The sequence below is a fragment of the Ursus arctos genome, unplaced genomic scaffold, assembly GCF_023065955.2.
Source record: "Ursus arctos isolate Adak ecotype North America unplaced genomic scaffold, UrsArc2.0 scaffold_22, whole genome shotgun sequence".
NCBI classification, from domain to species: Eukaryota; Metazoa; Chordata; class Mammalia; order Carnivora; family Ursidae; genus Ursus; species Ursus arctos.
This window is the reverse complement of record NW_026622897.1, coordinates 7,112,899-7,133,009: the sequence shown is the minus strand read 5'-3', so window position 1 is coordinate 7,133,009 and position 20,111 is coordinate 7,112,899. Positions and strand designations below refer to the sequence as shown.

Below are 20,111 nucleotides of genomic sequence, written 5' to 3'. Positions count from 1 at the left end.
TTAAAAATGTTTACACACATCTTTTAATTTAACGGATATTATTACATGGATGAGAGAGTAGTTTGGCCTAGGTACTGGGTATAATTATCTCTAGTACCAGGTATGTAGCCAGAGGCGTGACTGCCTCAAGATGGAATATTCGTGAGGAGGCACAGATAGACCTCAAGAGGTCTTTGTATAATTTTCTATGGATTATAAAGCAATGTCATACAAATACACAGTGAGCACACGTCAAAGATTTATTAAACTCCTTAATGAGGGGACCAGCAGAATGACAAAGCTGATTCACAGAAGGACACAAAAAACTAATACGTGCACATACATGTGGAGGAAGAGTGCTGGGGGGGTCTACACAGGCAGCCATAGGACAGGATGATGCCCGACAAGGCAAGACACCGCAACTCTGTTACCTTTTCTACCAAAATGAAAATCTTTGCAATTTAACAATCTCCTCTAAATTACTTAATCAAACTTTGGATGGGGCACCAGGGTGGCTCAGTCGGTTAAGCGTCCAACTCTTATTTCGGCTCTGGTCATGATCTCAGAGTCCTGGGATTGCTTCCCGCTGAGCTGGGACCCTGCTTGTTTCCCTCTCCCTTTGCCCCTCCCCCAGCTTGCACGCACATGCTCTCTCTCTTTCTCTCTCAAATTAAATTAATTAATTAATTAATTAATTAAATCTTTTTTAAATAATCTAACTTTAGAGGGACTGGGTCCTAATCACTAATAAGTACTAAGTCAAAGTTACTTCCCTGGAGCCTGGGTCAGCAAACTTTTTCTATATAAGGCCAAATAGCAAATATTTTAGGTGTTATAAGCCATTTGGTCTCTGTCATAACTACTCAACTCTGCTATTGTCAAATGAAAGCAGCCATAGGCAACAAGGAATAGATGAGCATGGCTGCATTCCAATAAGGCTTACCGACATAAAACAGGTGGTGGGCTTGACTTGACCTACAGAACATAGTTTGCTAATACCCCTGTCTTAGAACATCAGGTGATCCTTGGGTGCCCAGTTAGACAATCCTCTAAGTACACTTTAAAGTGACCTGCAGTAATCTTTTTGCTTTATTTCCAAGTTTTAGATAATTTTTTAAACAGTACCCAGGTCTTCAAACAATAAACCCCATGCTTTTCCCTCACTGCAAAGGAGAACTTACCTTGCTATCTCTCTGAGGCATACTTAGTCTTTGGAGTTCAGTTAAGAAACAAAGTAAGACTCTATTAAAGATAGGGCATTAAAATAAAACTGTTTAGGAGAGTGTGTTTCTCAATTTTTCTCAGTCTTTGGTTTGCTTGGTTTGGGAAAACAGTCTGTGAACTAACTACCTATCCCTTTTTCACTGCCTTAAGGAATCCTCATTAGGACCAATGGGAAGCCCAACGCTGATGAGAAACCACTGAGGCCTTCCGAAATACATGATGGCAGACACTCCCAAGATGGAGGAGCGCCCATTTGGAGATTGGTCATCACGGCGTCTCATGACGCAAGGGGACGGAGACCATGTGCCACCTATAGGATCTCAGCACTTGTATTTCAAGAACTACCTACCTGTAAGATCTAAGACCAGCAGAAGGACCTGACTTTGGCTTATTCAAAAATACTTCATTCAAGGTATGTTTAAAAAAGATGACAGGTTGAACGATCATTTTTAATACAGTGGAAATTATCTGATGTCTCAGGAAAACCTATGTGTCTTGATTTCTTTTAAGGTGGGAGTTGAGAGGCAGGCTCAGTATTCAGGCCTATATTGAGCTCATGCAGTCTCATCCATGACAGGAGACTGCCACAGCGCAAGACGCTGGAAGCATATTCCTTATAAGACCAAGTTTTGTTTAACTCAAGTATTTCTTAGATGCCTACTGTGGGATAAATGCTGCGATAGGCATTGCAGTTACAAAGCTGAACACAACCCAGTCCTTATTTTAAAAAGCTTAGTCTATCAGGGGACTCCTGTAGTAAGTGCTGCACGTCAGACGGCTGCATAATGCCATGTGTAGGAAATGCTCTGAAGGGCAGTCTGAGGCAGAGGCCTTGGGCAGATGGGGGATAAAGACCACTGGGTGAATCAAGCTGAGGGGTCATGGTTTCAGCAACGGCCAATAGACAAAGGGAACTAGAAAGATGCGAAGGCTCTGCTTAATTTTGTAACATCAAACCAACTCTAAAAATTAGAAGACAAATAATACACCCAGGTGGTAAGATGGGCAGATGAGAGTCAAAAGGAAGGAGGAATGAAGGCACTGATTGATGATTTATTACTGACAGTTTCTGCCAAGTAACACCTCTCACGACAGACATCTTTCCCATCCACTTCACTCCTCAGTGGCCTCTGGTAGATTTAAATGATATTTTAACCCCCTGTTTCTGTTCTGAAATAACCACTCTGTGTCTGCAAGTGATCATGTCTTCCTCCTGCCAGCTGGTTTTCTAATTTTTAAATTTCTAGAAACTTATAAACAAAAGAAAATCTGATAAAAACAACTTGATATCATGTGATGTGTTGACACATGAAAAGAATCCTGTTGTTGCTTAACCAACATCATATTTCTATTCTTAAATATTTCTCTAATAGGAAACAAAGTTTGTGTTAATGTTTGAATACTTTTGAATAGTTTACACTTAGAATAAAGTTTCATATACTATTCTTAGAAATGTACATACAACACATTATTACTATTTTTTAATTTATAGAGTGATAAGTTATCCTATAAATAAGAAATCCATCTAACAAATTCTGATCCAAAATGTGGTTTACCACAAAATTTCAGGGAGTTTAAGAGCAGGAAAAGCAATTAAAAGAGTGGTAAAAAAGAAGAAAAAGATGGAAAAACATATAATGAATCTAAGTTCCCCTTTTGAAAACAATTTTTAAGCAAAATGTGATTGTTCTAATAAATGCTAAATGACTGTAACAGAAATCACATGATCACCATGATATTTAAATAGTTATAAAGAAAATAAGAAATCTGTCCTTTAAGACAAAAATTAGACAAATATTTTCACAGTGAAAGTTAGGCAAAAGCCTTTCAAAAATCTTTGAATCGTTCACTTGAAAAACTAATTCAGCAGTTCTGAATTACTTATGTAATTACAGGTTGGTTTTATTTGTGAAAACCAAATACAATATTAAGTGTTAGCATGTAACCAACAATTATATATACTATTATGCCAAAGGAAGCTGCCTTTCTTGATGGCAAAATGCAGAGAAATGTTAACTAAAATTATACAGCATTGAAAGGGAACCCACCATTATTCTCTCTGATTTTAACCAACTGTCAGGAAGAAAACTGTTGGGAGTTATAGAATAAAACCAATGAACCATCATAATAAAGAAGACACAAGAATCTTTCAAAATGCAATGTAAGAGTGAAATCCAGTCCTTCTTGAAACGTTTAGAACACTGTTAGTTAGAAGGCCAGTCTTCTCAGGCAGTAATGTGCCAGTAAGCTAATCTCAAAGTAGGGGTTCCTGTGGTGGCTTTAAACCACGTCTGCAACTTCTCTGACACCCTCTCTTCAAATGACGGGCCAGACTCGGTGCCTCACTGCTAATGAAAAGAACAGGCAGAAGTGACGCTATGCGACTTCCAGAACTAAGTCACTGAAAGGATGCAGCTTCCGCCTGGCGCATGAGCTCCCTCGCAGGCGCTGGCTCTCAGACACCAGCCACCAAGCAGTGAGGAAGTCCAGACACATTTCACTGGATCAAAATTCTGAAATATTTATTTAGAAGGCAATAACAATCTGTGAAATGAAGCGGTTTACTGAGCGATTAGTTTTGTCCATTTAATTATTGCTATAAATAAGATATTCATAATTTCCCTAGTGTCAGTCTGAACACGTAACTTGTAGTAAGACGATATGGGTTCTGGTACATATTTTCTCATTTGTTCTATGGCTCTACACAAGCCATTTTAGATTTCTGCCTTCACCCACATCTAACAGGGAAAATAATACCTTTTTTTTTTTTAACCTAACTTACAGGTAATTAGGCATAAGATTTATGTGAAAATATCTTGCTAAAGTTGCTAAACAAACATAAGGCAAAATATGTAAGGTTCTATAATATTAAATATTTCTAACATTGATTTGTTTTTTATAAGTTAACCAAAATAAAGACTGCATACTTTCAGAACTACAAAATGCAGTAGTATGTAGGGTTAATTAAAGTGGTAAAGCTAATCATAATAATAAACCCCTCCACCCGTGTTCTCATGTAATTACATTAAGAAATAATAATTATAAAAATAGGTAAAATTTTGTGAAAATATTCCAATTTATTCTAGCTTAGGAGTTCTTGCCCACATCCATGGATTGTCTGGCATCGGCCACCACATCAGGTACTCGAACTGTCATATTGTCCATAGACTTTGTCAAATAGATTTGGCAGCCCAACCGAGATCTGCATAAAAAAGGGAGAAGTATGGTTTAGGATTAAGTATGTATTATTCACAAGGCAATGCAGTTGACAGGACATTTTCTTACGCAAAGCAGTGCAGGATTTACTTACCTTTTAAATTTCCATTACGTTGAAACGCATACACCCAGCCCATTCAAAACTAGAGGCTACACGGAAATGTAAACGTGAAACGGAACACAAAGCGCGGTGTGCCGAAGCATTTTTGTCTTCAGTCTCCAGCATCTCCTACAACTACTGTGTTTCGGTGAAAGGGCTGATGAGCAATGAAACAATCAGAAGGCACGACAGTGAAGAAGAGAACAGAGGTCTGCGCAACACCAAGAGAATGATTCATCAATCCCCTGGTCTTTGAAACCATATGGATGATAAAGGAAAGCTACCCTCTTTAAAACCTTTAAGAAATTTGGAAATATAGACTTAAGTCATCAATTATCAGATGCCTCTTTTTTGCCACATTTTTAACATCTCTGAAATGGAGATGCATCTCAAAATCAATGGCACCTTACAATCACAGCTGCACTGGGAGGCGGCAGTCCCATCAGAGCTGCGAACTCGGGGACCATGTTTGATGGGTGTCTTGTCAACTGAGTTACGGCAAGCGTGTTCATACTACATGTATGAATTTAATTACCACTCAAATAAGTCCAAAAAGACTATGAAAGTTAGGAAACATACATAGCAGGACATACATTTGGTATTAGTAAAGCAAATATTTGTCATTGGAAGAATAACTATAATTCCATTTTCTTTTTTTTCTTCAGAATTACTACCAATTTTATTTTATTTATATTTTACTTTACTAACAGTGATGTACAAACCTATGTCTAGATAAGTATAAATAGTTCTGTTAATATGCACAAAGTATCAAGTGATAACTCTGTACCAGTATTTTAATCAGCAGTGCTTTTTCCTTTGAGGTGCATAAAAACAAATGTATTAGTGTTACAAATTGTCTACAATTTGACGGCATATGGCATGCAGGTCTTGGTTTCATTAATGTATCCATCAAGCATTCACTGAGCACTAAACGTCAGTGGGTACACGTAAGAATGGCGGCTCACTTCCATCACTGAACACGCTTACGTGCCGGGTGCCAGGGACGCAGTGAAGCTGCATCGGGTTAGAGCCGACCAGCCAGTGGTCCGGAATCCAGCAGTGCACATGGCACATTTCCTAACCCTGCCAGACATTAGCTTCCTAACCTAATCCTAAAGATGAAGAATAAGCAGGGTCCTCACAGGACTGTTGTGGGAATTCATTACCAATACCAGTATGAAGGAATGAACTTTCTTTTTTTTTTTTTTTTTTTTTTTTTTTTAAGATTTTATTTATTTATGTGACAGAGAGACAGCCAGCGAGAGAGGGAACACAGCAGGCGAGTGAGAGAGGAAGAAGCAGGCTCCCAGCGGAGGAGCCCGATGTGGGACTCGATCCCGGAACGCCGGGATCACGCCCTGAGCCGAAGGCAGACGCTTTAACGACTGCGCTACCCAGGCGCCCCGAAGGAATGAACTTTCAATCAAACAGACGAGATGAGACACATTCACAGATAATTAACATGTGAGATTGTGACCAATGCCACAGAGAGAGAAAGCCAGAAGGTCTGAGAAGAAAGAAGAAAGCACTTACTTCTGGCCAGGGGAGATGGTGTTTAGAATGTGCTTTAAAGGATGGGGAGGATGTAATATTTAATAAAAGATAAAGGAGAAAGGCATTTGAGGCAAAGGTAACAGGGATTCAAGGGCTATTTGAGGCAATATGGGTTTTCAGCTTGGCTTGGCTACTATGCAGGGAGGGTGATGGACTAGAATGGCCGCCAGGCCACAGACAGCTTTGAACACCCATAAAAGAGGTTTAGGCTTTAATTGGTGAGCAATGAGGGACCACTTGGAAGTTTTTGAGCAAGGGAGTAAGTATAGCCAGGGGAAATACTGACTTCTGATAGAAAAAATCGCCTTGTACCAGTAATTCCTACTTGTTGATTACAAATAGTCTTGACAGTATTCAATTATGCCTTTAGCTCTGTCTGCAGGACAGAAAACGTGGCGAGCCAATTTAGAACAATTCATCTAGACTGTGGCGAGTCCCAGAGAGACTGCTGGTTATTCCTGGTGTTCACATAAAGACAAGATAATTGCAGTCTCCAAGGCATTTTTAATTTAGAGACAGAGATGGAAACGGCTGTCAGTGAAAAGGGACAGCTTACAGTAAATGCAGTGAGAGAACAGGAAGTGTGTTATGGGAACCCAGGGACCGTGGCTCCAGGAAGGCAAGGCAGTGGCGCCCTTCAGCTGTTTTCTCCCCTCCTTCCTCTACCCCCTTGCTCTAGGTCCACCCAGTAGAGAAAGTGTCTATACCTCCAGACCAGGAGACAGACCGCAAGGCGGCCTTGATTTCACCCTGAGTTCCACAAAATTCTGACATGTGCAAACCCTGACGGTATGTTCTCCAGCCCTCTTTGCCATATATACTCGAAGGTGGAAATACCCTGGGGGGGGGGTGTGTTTACTTTACTCCTAAGGGTTGGTTTTCAGTTCAGAGAACTACAAGGTCAATGACTTTAGGGCCCAACATAACTGATTCAAATCAAGGCTCTGTCATCCTCTAGCTGTGCAGCCTTAAGCAAATCTCCTAATTAAGCCTTGTTTTCCTACCTATGAAATGGTGACGATACTACCAAACCCTGAAGGTTAGAAATAATCATTGGCAAATACCTAGGCACAACAGTAAGTGTCCGGCACGTAAATTGATACTTTTATCATTACAATGCAGAAAACTATTTGATGAATGCTTTCTCCACCAGACACTGTTCTAAGAGGGTCACGCAACAAGCCTATGAGGCAGGCACTATTACCATCCTCATCTCACAACTACAGAAACCGAGGCCTCTATTTCTTTGTTTTGGAACTATGTGGTACCCCAGAAATCGTTTACACGTGGTTATTGGCTTTGAGCAAAATTATTTTGATTCCAGATATGCCCCAGTGTCTTATAACTGCTACCTGGGAGAAGCATTGTTCTCTTTCCCCACAACAATCATTGGGTGCATTCAGCTACAGTCCACTTTGCTCCGAAGCCTAAAGAGACCCTGTTCTCCCAGCTTCTCCTGCTGGGGTATCAGCCTCACTGCCACCAACGGGGAAATGAACCACAAAAGGGAATAAAATGATTCTTCACCACTAAATAAATACTAATGACCTAAACATTTTTGTGAGGAGTATATATGATGGTTGATGTTAAGGAGTGAACAAAATTATGGTTATATAATATATATAGTATGTTAAGCTATTATTATTACTATTATTTTTAATTTCTTAAACAATTACTTTTCTTGAGGGTCACCAAATTACAGGTAAACACCAAAGCCAACCTTAAGTACTCACGATCTTGTCCCCTTGAAACAGTAACTCAACTAGCTGCCTCCTCCAACTCCAACCAAAAGACGAGGTAATTTTTAAAAATAAAGTATCACTCAATTTCACTTGTTACTATAAATCTGACTACTTTTAAGAGGGATTCTACCTATTATTATCAAGAATAAGCTCTGATTAAATTACTATTAAGGTACACTTAAAAAGAGAACTATTCATTTTAATATAGTTACTATTATATATTAAGTTTCTTTAAAAATTCTCTTCTTTCAAGTAGCGAAAACTTCCCATGATAATTTCATCCAATTATCAAATCTATCCTTCAAGAACACCTAAAAAGCATTAAATTGAATCCCAACTCATTAAATTGTGATAAATATCAATCCCTGGAATAAAAATAGACTAAAGAAGATTTATTTGGATCAAGAACTTATACTTCCCATACCTTCAATGGATTTTTTTTTTTTTTTAGCAGAAAGGAAAGTTTCATAAGGGCAAAAATTTTAGAAGAGTGACAACAAAAAGAAATGTCCCATATTTGATATTCAGAATTTGTAACTCTTATCCATCTGTGCCAGGAGATCACTATTCCATGCACGGGTCTGGTCTCAGGTACAAACTACTAAAGACTTTATCTTCCCGGATTATTAGTATAGCTGAAGTGGTCCTAAAATCTTACCTATCTGTTAGTCCGTATGCCAGATCGAGCATGTCATTCTCCTCATCAGTGACTGCTTCTAACTTCTCAAATATGTGCTCTTCAAAGATGAGGTGACAGGTGGAGCAAGCCAAGGTCCCCTCACACGCACCTACGAAAGCAACACACATTGAACACACTCCCCCCACATTAAACACAAGTCAAATCCAGTTTGAATTGATCATTTCTAGATTTTAGAATCAGCATTAGCATACAGAAATGCTAGGACTTTATTTCTGAATAATAATGAGATTTAGGGACAACCTCCCATGCTTCCCTGCCCCCCCCCCCCACCCCGAACACACACACACAATTTGAAATCACTTTCACCTATGGTTTCAAAAAGGTTCTGGGCTAGGTGCTGTGAAGGGAAACACAAAAATACACAATCCTAATATCAAAGAGCTTACAAGTTAATAAACTCAGACATGCACACATGTAACAATGTATGCATTTTTAGGGACTCCTGGGTGGCTCAGTGGGTGAAGCGTCTGCCTTCGGCTCAGGTCGTGATCCCAGGGTCCCGGGATCAAGCCCCGCATCAGGCTTCTTGCTCAGTGGGGAGTCTGCTTCTCCCTCTGCCTGCAGCTCCCCCTGCTTGTGCTCTCTCCCGCTATCTCTCTAATAAATAAAATCTTTTTATAAAAAGTACTTATTTAAAAAAAACAATGTATGCAGTTTTAAACTAACATAGTAATAATCTATATAGTAGCTACATAAGTTATTTACCTTTGTTCTGGAGAGCTCAACACAATTTATGAAACCTTGGGGTATATGAGAAGAATTAGAAAGCAACCAAACCTATGTCTAAATCAAATTAAATACTCCTCTCTCTCGATCTCACCTCGTAATCAAGATAGAATCAAATAAGTCATTTTAAGAATTATATTGGTTTTATATTGGTTTTAAAATAATGAGATAAGACTATTTCTCCTGTCCTGTTTATTAATTTGACACTTATTTTCTGAGTGCCTATTATATGCCAGGCACTGTGAAAAGGGAACTGAAAAGTCATCGAGTCCAACCAAACCATGACTGGATCTGCTCCGCAACGTCTCTGTCCCACGGGTTACCTAGCTTCTGCTTAAAAACCTCCTGACAAAGCTACATGGCGTAAGTCAGACAGTTCCGCACTGGGCTTCTGCCAAGCGAAGTCTGTCACGCTGTAACTTCAGCTGCTGATCCAAGTCTATCCGATACAGTCCAGCCCTTCTTTCCTCCCCCCAGCTGTGTTGAGGCATAACTGACAGAATTCTAAGATATTTAAGGTGTGCATTGTGGTGATTTGCTATATGTACACAACGTGAAAGGATCCCCCCCACCTAATTCATTAATACACCCATCCCTCATATATTTATCTTTTGTGTGTGGTGTTTTTTGTTTCTTTCTTTCTTTCTTTCTTTCTTTCTTTCTTTCTTTCTTTTTTTTTTTTTTTGGTAAGAACATTTCAGTTCTACTCTCTTAGCAAATGTCAGTTATCAGTTATAGTCACCATGTTACGCATTAAATCCTCAGATCTTATTCATTTATAGCTGCAAGTTTGGATCCTTTTACCAACCTCTCCCTATTTCTCCAGCCCCCTGGCAACCACTTTTCTATTCCGTTTCTGTGAGACTTTTCTTAACGGTTTACTTAGTGAATCGTTCTTCTGAACAATAGCTTTTCATATCTTTGAGGCTGTTCTTCCCTCTGCAGGCTGAGCACAGCTAGCTGCTTCAAGTTTGTCTTACACAGTAACAGCTCTAAATCCCATCCCCCAGTCTTGCTGAGCTTGTCTTTCAAAAATGGGAGTCCAAAGGAGGATCTGACAAAACAGAATCATGCAGAATCATGTCCTAGTTAAATCCCACCTGAAAAAGTTATTCCGGCTTGTTTTGTAAATAATTTTTTTTTTTAAGATTTTACTTATTTGTCAGAGAGCGCAAAGCAGGGGGAATGGCAGGCAGAGGGAGACGCAGGCTCCCCACTGAGTGGGAGCCCGACTCGGTGCTCAATCCCAGGACCCTGAGATCATGACCTGAGCCAACAGCAGACGTTTCACCAACTGAGCCATCCAGGCGTCCCTTTTAAATAATTTTTAAAGCCTTTACACAACTGTAAAGATTATAGAGTCCTAGGAGTAACTTCAGTTTGATTTAGATTCTCTTTTGGTCAATTAAACAATACAAAAAAATACATAACTATTATCGGTAACCTGCTTAATTTTCCTCTGAATGAATTAATCATTTTAACAAGAGTTGTTCTCTCATAATTTAAACATTTGTCATTCACATCTTATTACCTAAAAAAAAAAACAAGGAAGAAATATGAGACCTCCTTAAATGCTCATTTTTATTAAATCTAATCTGAAGCAGTAACAGGACTGAGTAGACAGAGACCACAGGAGTTACAGTGGCTGTTGGAGCCACCGTCAGGCTTCAGTCCCAGCTCCGCTTCTCACTAATAGCGTCACCTTGACCTGCTTTACCCTCCACACCTCCGTTCCCTCAGTAGCGACTGCACCAGCCTCACGTGGTCCTTGCAAGAATTACATGTGAGTGTTAACTTAATATATTATGTACTTGCAACCATGACATATAGGTAGTAAGCCTGATACAAGTGTATTATTATTGTTATTGTTATTATTATTAATCAGTTAATATTGTTATGTATTAATACTATTATTTGGAAGTTATAAGGAATCTTAAATAATTCAACTTTCTTTTTAAATACAACAGGAATTAAACCCAAGAAGTTAAATGAATAGACTAAAGGTCATATTGCTAGTTAGGGATGAGTCACGGCTCCAGCTAAGTTTCCCAATGTTGACGATAACTGGTTCCTGCCACTCCATAATCTAAGCCACCTTACTTATATATTAAATATATATAATCTAATAAACATATACAGAGGGGCGCCTGGGCGGCTTAGTTGGTTGGGCATCCGACTCTTGGTTTCAGCTCAGGTCAGGATCTTGGGGTTGTGGGATTGAGCCCCTCATTGGGCTCCATGCTCTGCATGGAGTCTGCTTGAGTCTCTTTCCCTCTGCCCCTCCTCGCCACATGCTCTCTCTCTCTCTCAACTGAATAAAAAATATAAATACACACACACACACACATATATATATACACAAATATATACATACACCAATTGGTTATTTGAACAAGTAGATGACTTTTCTATTTTTGTGTAAATCTGAAACATTTCACACAAAAAGGTAAATGGATATATTTTACTTAAAAAGGAGGGGGGCTTCATACATATACCTCAAGTTCAAAAATTCCTGCACTAAAAGGAAAATTGCTGTAGCGTGACCCTGAAGACCCACCACACTGTCTCCTGTGTCCTGGGAAGTTCTCTCAAGGGCCTCCTTTTCTTCTCATCTGTATAATGACTGAGGCAGATGATCTCTGAGGACTTGTGGCTCCAATATGTTATGACCCCACAGAAAAGAACTACAATTCTTAATGGGCTTATTCAGTGGTATTCAATGAACATATACTTACCTTGATTCCTATTTTCATCTCACCAATACCCAGTCAAGACAAACTCAAAACTAAAATGGCAAATCCCTCTAGAATACTGTAGGACAAAAATCAGGAAATCCAGCCCCTTTTGTCTTTAAAATGTAAGTCAAACAATCCTTACAAGATATTTCAAGCAACTTTCTTAATTTAAAAAGCTTATACTTCCCTTCAGGTTATGTTATTGAAAAAAACTGAATGCTGACAACGGCAGGCCGTGTGGGACAGAAGATGCAAGAAAACAGAACTCACAGTTCCAGGCAGGATGAGGTGTGTGGGGGCTGCAGAAGCAGTGGACAGAGGACAGAGGACAGAAAGTCTCCCATGTTCTCCTAGGGAGCTTGAACTTGTTCCCTGAGCCCGTTATTCTTCTCCACCTTGTCTCCGGACATACTGGGTGGGTGACTCACATGCTTAGGTAACCAACCATCCTTCATGGTGGGTTGCCACAGAGATGCAAGTGGCTGGGGGTTATGGACACCTGTCCCTCCAGCTGTCCTCTCCCAGATCCAGCCCCCGGAGAGGTGGTGGTTGTGAACCTCTGCTATAGCTTATGGGAAGCTGCTCAAGGACTTGGAGCAGGAAAGTGATGTGGCATGTCTTATTCTGGTGGCTGTGAAAGGATGGATTTGAGATGAATAAGACAGAAGCAAAAACCATGAGATTTCGTCAGCGGGAGGGTGAAAAGATGGAAGGAAGTAGAGAGAGCCAAGGAGAGACCCCCTCCTAGAAAGGGAGTTCAAATAAGAGTGTTCCAAATGGTAGAAAGCGAGCCAGAAAGGCGCAATGTGAGAAAAGCTCAGGGAAGAGGAGACTGCATACAATATGGTCTCAATCATCTTGGAATGGAGAGAAAAGTTCATATGCCCAATAAATCCCTCTGGAAAAATTTAGGACATTCCTTTTTGCACCACCTGGTCAGATGAAATGAAGAGTTACCAACCATGTTCCAGCTCTTCAAATGCTTTCAACTCTCTTCCCTAGGAAACTTGAATTCTTTTAACCTTCTCTTAAAGGTTTTATTTTCATTCTCTAGTATAATTTTCATTGCCCTCTCAGGAAACTTGCCAACTGTTTCCACATCTTGCTTAAGTTGCCAAACTCAGAGCTGAAGAGGATTCTAATAAGGATTTGACAAACGTTGAGTATATACAGAAGATTAAACTTTTGGTTCCTATGAGCTAAGTTCCTATTATACATTCTAGTCCCGTATTTATTCTTTAAATCAATGCACTACGTTCATGATCACCCCTTATTTTATGGCCCCTTCCAAACTCTGTCTGCCATAAGCTGTCAACAGGTGTGCTTTTCCTATTCTTTGGACTAAGAAGAAATCAAATATAACAGAGACTCTTAGACTCAAAATGAAATCAACTCAGCCTGTATAAGATGGCTTACATTGTACCAGACAAACGCTAACAGTCATATTGTGCTCTAAGTGTCGCTTTTGAAATAAAATTCTGCAGCAAAGATTCACAAGACCTCATGAATCACACTTATTAGAAGAAACAAACCCACAAAACCCCCAAGATAATAAGACAATCTGAGAAGTATTTTTTTTTTTTGAGATTTAACCTATATGTTCTATTTAAATAAACAGGAAGACTTCTAGAAAATAGTGAAGACATGTCTCTGAAAAAAGTACGTAGGAGGAAAAAATACATCTTTTTTAAAAGAGTCTAAAACTGTGAGAAGAACAAGAGGCTATTTCAGAAAAAAGTTACTCCTCCTTTTTGTTCTTTTTTCATCTCATAAAAAATTATTTCATGATGGCTGTTTCTTCCTATTTCTTCCAATTTATTAGGTTCCTGGTCTTGTAGCTAAAGGTAGTCCCCCAATTAGTAAGCACCTGACTTTTGCCCTTTGGGATATAGTTGTATGAATTTTAACACATGTATAAGTTTGTGTAACCACAACTACAATCACAATACAGAACGGTTTCGTCACCCCAAAAAATTCCCTTGGGCTATTCCTTTGGGGTCACACCCTCCCCCATCCCTATCCCCTGGTAACCATGATCAGGTCTCCACCCTATACTTTAGTCTTTTCAGAATGTTGTATAAACATACAGTAATGTAACCTTTTGAGACTGGCTTCTTTCACTCAGTATAATGCCTATGAGATTCATCCAAGTGGTCTCGTGCACAATTCATTCCTGTTTACTGCTGACAAGTACCCCCCGGATGGACGTAGCGCAGTTTGTTTCTAGCATGGATGTCGTGGTATCACATTGTGGTTTTCGCTTGTGTTTTCTCCAAAAATTGAGGATGGGGCAATTTCTATCATTTTTTCCAAAGTCATTTGGGAGAATGGCCTAATTTGTCTCTTGTACTTCTAGGAGAAAGTGCTAAATGACCCAGAGTCGTACATATGTACAAGTTCAAGTCCAGCTGCCCTTGAATATATTTTTATGTGCTTATTTGTCAACTGTATATTCTCTTTGCTGAAGTATCGGTTCATATCTGTTACCTACTTTTTAATTGGGTTGTTTGCTTTTTTTTTAGTGTTGCGTTTTGTAAGTTCCTTACATATTAGGGATACTAGTCCTTTATTGGACATGTGATTTGCAAGTATTTTCTCCCACTCTGTAGCTTGTCTTTTCATTCTCTTGACCGTGTCATTGGCAGAGTGCAAGTTTTTAATTTTAATGAATTCCAATTTGTGTATTTTTTCTTTTTCAGACTGTGCTTCTAGCACCATATCTAAGAACTCTTTGCCTACCCTAGGTCCCGAAGATTTTCTCCTATTTTCTTTTTCGGGGTATCATAGTTTTAAAATTTTACATTTAGATCTAAATCAATTTTAAGTTGATTTTTGTACAAGGTATGAAGTTTAGGTCAAGATTCCTTTTTATTTGTCCATACGGATGTCCAGTTGTTCCAACATTATACCTTTTATTGAAAAGAGTATCCTCTCTTCATTAATTGCCTTCATACCTTGGCATAGCTAAGAAGTGGAAACAATCCAAATATCCATCAAGGGATGAAAGTGTAAACAAAAAGTAGAATATCCATAAAATGGAATATGACTACTATTTGGGCATTAAAAAAGGAATGATACATGCTACAACATGGACGAACCTTAAAAATATACTGAATGGAAGAAGTCAGTTACAAAAGACAACGTATAATATGATTCCATTTACATGTAACATCCAGAATAGGCAAATATATAGATATAGAAAGTAAGTATGTGACTGTTTAGGGGTCAGGAAAATGGGAGGTTGGGTAGTCATAGCTAAAGGGTACAGAATTTCCATTTGAAGTAATGAAAATGTTTTAAGATTAACAGTGGTGAGGGAGTGATAACAGCAAGACGGACAACAAAGGTGTGCCTCGGTCATATCCCACCCTCCACAATGACAGCTTAGCACCCATCCACAAAGTGCCTCTGTGGGAGCTGTGGGATCCAGTAGGAGGCTGAAGCTCCGCTGTAGCCCAAGAAGGAGGAGCTGTTTTGAGAGGATGCCCCCAAACAGGCCCACTTCCCTCTCACCTCATCTAGCATACTCACTTTGAGCCAAACGAATGGGGCACAGCAAGTGGCTGCAGCCAGGGCTCAGAATATATCAAAGGGACGTGACTCTTACTCACCATGTCATGTACTCTAATGGGAGGCCTGCCATGAGCACTGGGAATGGCTCACCCACAGATCCACCCAGCCCACCCACAGATACCTCCAGCACTTCATACAGTTCACCCACACATCTCCCTTCTGACCCTGTGGCAGACTCTCCATGCCCACTCCCAAGGGTACCAAGAGTGAGCTTACGCAGACAACTAGTGAGCTTACGCACAAAGCAGCCTGAATCTGCAGGCCTGCCAGGCCCTGCCCTTGGAAAAGCAAAAGGCAAGTTGTGAGCACACAACCTGGCTCTGCAAGATCCAGAGGTGGCACATAAGCTTAAGAATGTGCCACAAGATGGAGCAAGCATGCAGGTAAATCCACTGAAGCCCCAAGAAAACCTCAGAATACCTAGCAGAGATGACAAAAATTTCCCTCCCGAAGCCGGTCAGTGAAGACTAGAGGAGGTGACTGCCCCTGCAGATGTGAAGACAGCAACACGAGACTTTGAAGAATGTGAAAAATCAAGGAAACACGACACCACCAAGAGAACACAATAATCTTCCAGTAACTGGCCCCAAAGACAAGAACATCTGCTATTTACCTGATAAAGGATTCCAAACAGCTGTTTCAAGGAAACTCAATAAGCTACGAAAAAACACAGAAAGACAATTGACTGAAATCAGTAAAATGATGCATGAACAACATGGTAAGTTTAACAAAGAGGTAGAAGTCATAAAAGAGAACCAAACAGAAATTCTGGAGCTGAAGAGCACAATGAATGAAATGGAAAATGCAACAGAGACCATCCACAGCACAGTGGAACAGGCAGAAGGAAGAATCTGTGAATGAGAAGATAGGACCTTTGAAATTATCCAGTCAGATGGAAAAAAAAAAAAAAAAAAGAATGGAAAAGAGTAAGAAAGCCTATGTGATCTACTGGTGTTTTGACCATCGAAACAAATAATCCACTAATTCCTGGAGTCCCAGATGGAGAAGAGAGGGAGAAGACAGCAAAAAATTTTTTAAAGAGCAAAAAAAGTTTTAAAGAAATAATGGCTGAGAACTTCCAAAATCTGGTAGAGATTTGGACATGCAAATTCATGAAGCTCATAGGTCCCCAAACAAACTCAATTTGAAGAGATCTTCTTCAAGACACATTATAATAAAACTGCCAAAAACCAAAGACAAAGAAGGAATCTTAAAAGCAGCAAGAGAAAAGCTTGTAATTTACAAGGAAATCCCCATAAGGCTATCAGTGGATTTCTCAGCAGAAACCTTAGAGACACCAGGATGACATCTACAACATGCTGACAGGAAAAACTCCAACCAAAAATACTCTGACAAAGTTGTCCTTCAGCAATGAAAGAGCGACAAAGACTTTCCCAAACAAAAGCTCTCTCCAAAATAAAATCTTTAAAAATAATAATAACAAAATACACTTAGGTGAACAAACCTTTCAAATAAAACTTTTTACATTACTATGTCCACCTTTCAAATAATCAAAAATACTTAGCATAGACAATAATCGGACTTAGGGACACATGACAGCCACATGGGTATTAGCCCCTGGTGCTGGCATTTTTTTTTTTTTTTTAAAGATTTTGTTTATTGGACCTAGAGAGACACAGTAAGAGAGGGAACACCAGCAGAGGGAGTGAGAGAGGGAGAAGCAGGCTTCCGGCTGAGCAGGGAGCCTGACACGGGGCTCGACCCCGGGATCATGACCTGAGCCATAGGCAGACTCTTAACGACTGAGCCACCGAGATGCCCCTGGTGCCGGGATTTTATCTGTCATCCTTGCCTGGTTATACAACAATTTTCATGAACTTAAAGGTATGCATGCTTTAGTGCTGCTTCTATTTTGTCGGCACTCTGGCTAATGATTAAGAGTTCTCCTAAATTAATAGTAACACGTATCATGACAGATTTTTGGCTTTCTTCATAGCTTTTTGTCACATGTAACTTCTATTTCAAAATAACTGATTTTCAGATGCATTTTTTGGCATTAGCACTTAATGAATGCTTGGCTGAAACCGTTATAGACTTTAAAAATATTAAATTATAACCAGAATTTAAGCACCATAGTCAACAAAAGCACACCGACATTCAGATTTCTATGAACAGCAGTCTGCACAACAGTGACTAAGGATGGCGGGTATTTGTTTGCCGGTTATAATGGAATCACTTAAGCTGCAGTAACAAATGTAAAATTTACAGTTCACACAGCCTGTCACCTGGAAACTATGGGATTCTTGACAAACTTTTGGTTTTCACAGTACTTCTGATTTTGCTAGAGTAAGACCCTTAATACTGTTAATCTACAAAATTTCAAATTCCCATAATTTAAAAATTACCTTAAGAATAAGTAAGTACGGTTATTGGCTAATCTCAAGGTTGGTAATAAAATTTCTCCAGACTGAGTTTGGTTTTTGTTTGTTTGTTTTCTAAGGGTGGGAGGAGCAGAGGGAGAAGGAGAGAGAGAATCTTAAGCAGGCTCCAGGCCCAGGCCAAAGCCCAACACGGCCTGAGATCATGACCCTGAGATCATGACCTGGGCTGCAATCAAGAGTTGGACACTTGGGGCACCGGGGTGGCTCAGTCTGTCAGTTGGGCATCTGCCTTCTGCTCAGGTCATGATCCCAGGGTCCTGAGACTGGGCCCTGCATCAGGCTCCCTGCTTGGCGGGAGGCCTGCTTCTACCTCTCCCTTTGCCTGCTGCTCCCCCTGCCTGTGCACACGTGCTCACTCTCTGCCAAATAAATAAATAAATCTTAAAAAAAAAAAAAAAAGATTTGGACACTTAACCAACTGAGTCACCCAGGCACCCCAGGATTGAGGTTTTTTTAAAAACAAAGCTAATATTAAGTTCTTATGCAAATGCTCAGAAATTTTTGCCATAATATTAATTCCCAGTCAAAGGTATCTACAGACTTTTGCTCCTTTCCTTTCACATAATTTGAGTGTTTGCCAACAGGAAAAAGATCATTTTGCATACATATGTACACATGTGTACCTTACTTTAAGATTATTTTGTAGAGATACCATGCTAACAAGAAAGACTGCCCACCTCAACCTAATCCCTTTCCCTCAAAAAAATCCAGAAGATAACTGTATCATTATATATTAAAAATATGAAACCATATATAAGTATAAAATCTAATTTTCTAGAGTAAAGTTTGATCTAGCATAGCCAGTAATACAGTATAACAATAGGAAGTCAGTAAACATGATAGGAATATATATAGATTTATGTGAACATTATCAGGATTTTCCAATCTGAACAATTTCCCTCAAAAGAGACATGAAGGAAATAGGTGAATATAGCAAGAAAAAAACCAAGGTCTCAGGTTAATTTGATCAGAGAGGTATAGCTGCCCCCTAGTGATGGAATATTACAATACACTCTGAAAACAGATCCTCTGAAAGATCTAGATCAATATAAAAGTTGGGAAAAAAAAATTTGGAAATAAGCATGCTTATAAGTGTGTTGCTTCCAAAATTTACCATTTTTTTCCTTTTATGAATACACTTTATTTATATTCCTTTTATTCTGCTTCTCCTTTTATTTATATACTCATGATTTCATATACAGAGAGGAATAAAACAGGAATGATTTTATCCTCCATCATAGTCTTTCAGGAGGAAGCTGCACAAGTAAACAAAGGAATACATAACTAACAGACTGTGATAAATGCTATGAAAGAAACAGGATGCTGTGAGGAGAATAAAGGGCTTAGGGCAGTGAGAGGAGTCCTACTTCAGACTGGGTGGTTGAGCAAAGCCTCACTGAGGAAGTAACACATCACATGAGCCTAGGCGGAAGAAAATCCTGTGTACAAGAGAAAGGAGAGAGGGGGTGTTCCAGGCAGACACAAATATAAAGTGTGTATGAAGTCTCAAAGTAAAAATCCTGGGTGAGGTCAGCTCTTGAGAAAAGGCAAGTGTGGCCAAAGTGAGAGAAAGAATGGTGAGAAATTTGGGAGAGGAAGAAGGGCGGTGGGGCCTCTTAGGCTGGGGTAAGGAATGTGATTTGTATCCCAAGTGACACGGGAAGTTACTCGTGCTTTGCAATCAGGGGACATGCCTGATGTGTTACGACAAATCACCCCAAGACTGGGCTCAAGAGCGGAAGCAGGTCCGCACAGCTCCCCGCGTGCAGCGCCTGGCCAGCCCCAAGAAGCGACTGCAGGATGCAGGAATGCAGGGAGATGTATTTTGGAGGTACAGCTGACAGAAGCTGCTGATGGCACTGGAGGTAGGGGGTGGGGGGAGAAGGAAGAGTCACTCTCTGGTTTCGGGCTCAAACAGCTGAGCAAAGCTCATTGATGGCAGGAGAGACCCAAGGAAGAACTAGTTTCAATGGGAGGAAAAAATCAAATGCTGTTTAGGTATGTTGACTTTAAAAGGCCTGTACAATTTTCAAGAAGAGATGTAAAGTAGAAAGCTGGGTCTGTCAAGTCCAGGGCTCAGGGGAGAGGAAAGCTAACAAGGTAAATGCAAGAATTTATGGGCATCTACATGGGGTTTAGGGTCACAGAAGGGATGAGGTC

General features: G+C 39.8%; 1 protein-coding gene across 1 annotated transcript in view; it reads right to left on the bottom strand.

Moving 5' to 3' along the window:
* Positions 1-218: 218 nt before the first annotated feature.
* FDX1 (ferredoxin 1) overlaps positions 219-20,111 on the bottom strand; it is a 33,417-nt gene continuing 13,524 nt past the window's right edge. Inside the window, exons 3-4 of the mRNA XM_026505798.4 lie at positions 8,474-8,603; positions 219-4,405 (exon numbers count right to left, since the gene is read on the bottom strand). Coding sequence (XP_026361583.1) covers positions 4,291-4,405; positions 8,474-8,603 — 245 coding nt within the window. The 3' untranslated portion in view covers positions 219-4,290. The remainder of the gene's footprint in view (positions 4,406-8,473; positions 8,604-20,111) is intronic.